Source organism: Panicum virgatum, chromosome 4K (assembly GCF_016808335.1).
Source record: "Panicum virgatum strain AP13 chromosome 4K, P.virgatum_v5, whole genome shotgun sequence".
NCBI classification, from domain to species: domain Eukaryota; kingdom Viridiplantae; phylum Streptophyta; class Magnoliopsida; order Poales; family Poaceae; genus Panicum; species Panicum virgatum.
The window spans coordinates 9,220,545-9,224,938 of record NC_053139.1 but is presented as its reverse complement, the minus strand read 5'-3'; the positions used below and the strand labels follow the sequence as shown (position 1 = coordinate 9,224,938).

The 4,394-nt window shown below is 40.6% G+C and overlaps 1 protein-coding gene across 2 annotated transcripts; it reads right to left on the bottom strand.

The window, feature by feature from the left end:
- Positions 1-206: 206 nt before the first annotated feature.
- Positions 207-4,078, bottom strand: LOC120704689 (autophagy-related protein 101-like). 2 transcript variants are annotated; one of them, XM_039989172.1, is made up of 7 exons: positions 3,128-4,076; positions 2,972-3,008; positions 2,225-2,310; positions 1,210-1,305; positions 929-1,088; positions 684-837; positions 207-581 (listed from the first exon to the last, which is right to left on the bottom strand). In XM_039989172.1, the coding sequence occupies exons 1-7, from the start codon at positions 3,158-3,160 to the stop codon at positions 578-580; spliced, it is 570 nt and encodes a 189-aa protein (XP_039845106.1). In that variant the 5' UTR covers positions 3,161-4,076; the 3' UTR covers positions 207-577. The 2 variants fall into 2 exon arrangements, with proteins under 2 accessions (XP_039845106.1, XP_039845103.1); XM_039989169.1 differs by having other exon boundaries at positions 209-552; positions 3,128-4,078.
- Between the last annotated feature and the right edge of the window lie 316 nt (positions 4,079-4,394).

Here is a 4,394-nt window from a genome sequence, read left to right as displayed (position 1 = left end):
TCGTTTGTCACATGCAATCAGCTACCACCCAGTGAGCACCGGTAGAAATACCGTTCCTTTGGGCGTGCCCGTTGATGGGGTGCCCTTGAAAACCTGATCACTGAATTCCAGCTTTCCCAGGCCATGGATAGTAGGCAACCACCTGACCTACATCACCATCAGTATGTACCATCCACATTCTGGAGTAACTCAATCAAAACACTAGATCAGGCCACTACTTCAGTTTGAATAAATCCAGACCATAGTGAACTTGATACCCAGTAGATTAAGCATCTGTCTGGGGAACAGGCAACATTGTTCAGAATGGACACAAGATTCGTGCACAGATATTTACAAGGACGATTATGTACACTAATTCTTTACAAGCATATCACATAGTAGACCATGATGGTTAGCAAGCACCTTCCACATAGGATGGTGGCACCGGTCTTCAGCTAAGTGAGTATGGGTGCCCACTATTCAGCACTCTGCAGCTAAAGTGAGTATGGGTGCCCACTATTCAGCACTCTGCGGATGACGTCGGTGTTCCATCCAAATACAGAATCCGAGGAGCTGTCAACACGTCCAAGGAAAAGGGTCACCTGGAGATCCAGATATATGTAGAGAATCTCAACAAAAATTTGTCTGGGACAACTAAGGATAGGCCTTATCACAGGCCGATCAAAATCAAATGTAGCACTCACCTTGGGATCATGATCTCGTGATTGAAAATTCTGTCAGGGATGGCAGGAATGTGGTCCTTTTTCTCGTTGGCGAAGTTAATGATCTGGAATAGCACTTCGTTAATTGATGACTCCAATGCAGCACGCCTTGAGCTAGTCTCCTCCAAGGCATTCCCTAGGAGTATATTGTGTAAATTGTTAGTGCTACGTTCCATATGACTAGGATAGCTTTATGCAGGCCGTGAAAGTTTAGTTAACCAAGTTACCTCCAATGTTTGTTAGCCCTTTGGAGCTGTTTGATTTGCTGTATCTTTTTGGACTCATAAGATGCAAATTGATGAACCATTGCTCCCAATAGATGCGCTCAGTTTTGTTCACAAACCAACCTGGGTTTTTGCTTTTCTCGTCGAAAAAGGAGAGGCACACCTGACATGTTCAGTTCAAACACAAAGTTTAATCAGAACAAAGATAATATAGTTCAGCAGCAAAGGAAATAAAGTGCGTAGCGATATAAAAGTGGCTAGTGGTAGCTGGTAGACGTTCAGACCTGGCTCTTGCGATTTGGGTGCTTCTCCACCCAAGCAATGAACTGGTCTACCTTTTCATCTACTTCCTTTTCAAGTTCTGGGAGACCGCATTGGACCTAAACAGACCAAAACATTAAGAACAGCAAAGAAAATGCAAACAAATATGCAATCATAATTTAAAAAGTTACTAGACTACAAAACACAGCAAAATATGCAAGGTAATCATATTTGGATGATATATCTGGATTCTGGCAGCATGATTAAGTTGGAAATTGATACAGATAAATTATACTTGCTCAAATTATTGTTCAAATGTCATACAGTGAAACCTAAATTTAAAAGTTCTAGATTTCTAACACACAAAAGATGTACTTGCTGTCTGCACTACATATGAATCAGTTGATCACTTGTCTCTGTTGATTCCAAATATGGTATCATACCTAATCTCTTAATTTCACAGCTACACATTAACATCAGTTAGCTCCTATTTTGATTCAACGGTTCCAACTTACCAAAATGTAGATCTAAGTGATACTAGCAGTAATACAGCTAACATTAGTAATACTGAAACATGGTTCAGGGTCTACAGTTAAATGACACAACCGATTAGATTGGCCATAAGAATACTAGGAAACAGGAGAAGGCCTGCATTCTTGTACTTCACTAGTTCACTTCCCAATCATAGAATAAGTAAAATGCCAGAAAACACTCTAGTCACAGATTTGGGTTCCAAACATGTTTTAAAATAATCCCAAGTCATGTAATCTAACTTACTGAACCCTCAACTATCAAATCTTCAGAAAATTTATGTCTTTGAAGAATATAGATTACATTCACCCTAGGAAGAAATCTGGCTTACACTCATATATCATGAAGTAAGTAGCAGTGAAAATACATCTAAGAAACTTTGAAAAGCGAAAGCATTGATGATTTTGAATGGAAGTACTATCATATGAATATAACTTGCAGCACAACAGCATCACATGCCTTGAGAAAATGCAATGAATCCAGATCTTAATAGAGGGAAATACTCACGTAAGTGATCTCAAGGAAATCACAGTCAACATCTTTGGGGCGAACGAGGCTGAGGGTTCTATGGAAGAATATGGTATGCAAGATGCCTGCAGCATAGCCATGTTTAGCATATCAGTTAGCAAGCGCTGTGTAGCATAGAGGGCACACAGAAATACACCAATTTCTTATTGCTAACTGCAGGATCCAAAGTTTGAAAAAAAAGATAGGAACCCCCACAGAAATGTCAAGAATTCGTCCAAGTGATGACGCACTTCACAACTCTAAAGACCTAATACCGAGGCCCAAATATGAAAACTTTAGTCCAAAGAGCAGAAGGAGCCCATGAACTTAGAAAATCTGAAGAGCTCACAAGTCACAATACATAGGACTCCAGGACCTATATGAACAGAGCAAACTTTTGAATAAATACAACACTAGTGTCATGATATGATCAAACGAAAAGTAGAATATCCTTACTGCGCTAGTTAATCTTTGCAATTCTTGTCGAGTTCCACTGGCAATATATCTATACATCATTATTTCCCCCCATGGCCCCATGGTGGGAAGCTAGGTGAATTCAGCCTAGTACTCCACTAGTTCTCATCATTATTCCCTAACTTACTTCGAAATTGCTCAATTCCATAAATTACTGAAACCAAAACAACGAATAAGCATGTGAATGAATCCAGTACATTAGGATTTCGGTGTGATGTTACTAAAATGGCATTTGTTCTTTTAATGAAGAAGCAAAGATTGGAAGGGACTCACATCGCAGCACATCCCTGATCTCTGTTGGTTCCAGCACCTGCGGCCCAAACAACCAGCAAAGCAGGAAAAAAAAACAAAATCGCCTAAATCAGCGACGGGAAAAGAATCAAAACAGCCGGAGCGAAACTGAGGCAGGGGATGGGATCGAAATCAGACCAGCTCCTTCAGCTGACAGGTTTCGCAGTTCATCTCCGCTCACGGCTGCAGATCGGGGCCGAAGAAATCGATCCGAGCAAGCTAGGTCCCCCTCACGAACAGGAGGAACAGTCGATCCGAGGGGCGGATGGATCCGCGCTTCCAGCAGTCCACGAGGGGGAATTGGGAGAGGTCCACGGCGGCGAACCGGCGAGAGAGGAAGTAGAGGTGGCGTGCTAAAGCGAGGAAGGAGGAGGGTTCAGTTCAGAGTTTCAGATGGGCTCGTCGGAGATGTTTTCCCTTTTTACCTTTTTCGCGAAAACGGACCAAACGCGAACCCGAACGTATACTTTATGCGTTTTTTAATCGCGCAAAAGAAAAAAGAAGATAAACTTTTGAATATTTGATGCATCTGATTTTGTTCTTTTTGGTTTTACGTCCGCTGGAGATGCGTTCAGCGAGGATTGAAGATGCTAGACTAGTAGATGCTATACTACCAAAGTAGGGTGCGGAGTACCATACATAAAAACAAAGCAACTCTTTGAATGGTATAGACAAATAGAATTTTTGTACATTTTTGTTAATTAGTGAACTAAATTTGGGTATGTTGACACATTGATCAATACGATCAACTGAAGAAGAATCAGATGATATCTTTTTCAAAGAAAATAGAAAAAGAAAAAGAAAAAAATCATGATCAAATAAGTCCTCTTGAAAACTTACTTAAGAATAAGAAAGAGAAATCTTTCGCAAAATAGCATGGAATAACATTTTATTCTATTCATGGGGATTTCGTAACTTTTATTTTGTTATGAGCCTATAAATGATAGATTCAATTGCCAATAACCATGATTTCTTAAGTAAGTAATATTCATGCCAAACAAGACAGTTTTTCTTTGAAAAGCAATGGTGTAAGGAGGTAACTTTTCTGAACTTGGTCAAATCCAAATGGGATTCCTGTAAGCAGAGATGGCCTGAGACAGTTTACTTCATGGAGAAATGGCATGAAAATCTGAGTGCCCTCAGACAATATCTGAAAGGGTGGAGTGCTAATATTAATGGCATGTATAAAAAGAGAAAAGAGGAACTGATGCAAAGAATCCAAGAGATTGATAATAAGGCAGAGGGAGAGGACACTGGGGCAGAGAATGCTGCTTGAGGGTGAGTTGGAAGAATTAATGGAGCTGAGGAAATATATTGGCAACAACGAGGGGGGGGGGGGGGGGATGGGTCTTAGAAGGGGATTCCAACACCAATTTTTTTTTCATCTGGCAGCTAATGGCAGGAA

What these genes read in the sequence shown, in the direction of transcription:
- LOC120704689 (XM_039989169.1), bottom strand. Translation starts at nt 3,160, where the DNA reads ATGAACTGCGAAACCTGTCAGCTGAAGGAGCTG. An exon ending in GATCAGGGATGTGCTGCGAT is followed by an intron (nt 2,311 to 2,971) that starts GTGAGTCCCTTC and finishes GCTATGCTGCAG; the next exon opens with GCATCTTGCATACCATATTC. An exon ending in AGGGCTAACAAACATTGGAG is followed by an intron (nt 838 to 928) that starts GTAACTTGGTTA and finishes ATATACTCCTAG; the next exon opens with GGAATGCCTTGGAGGAGACT.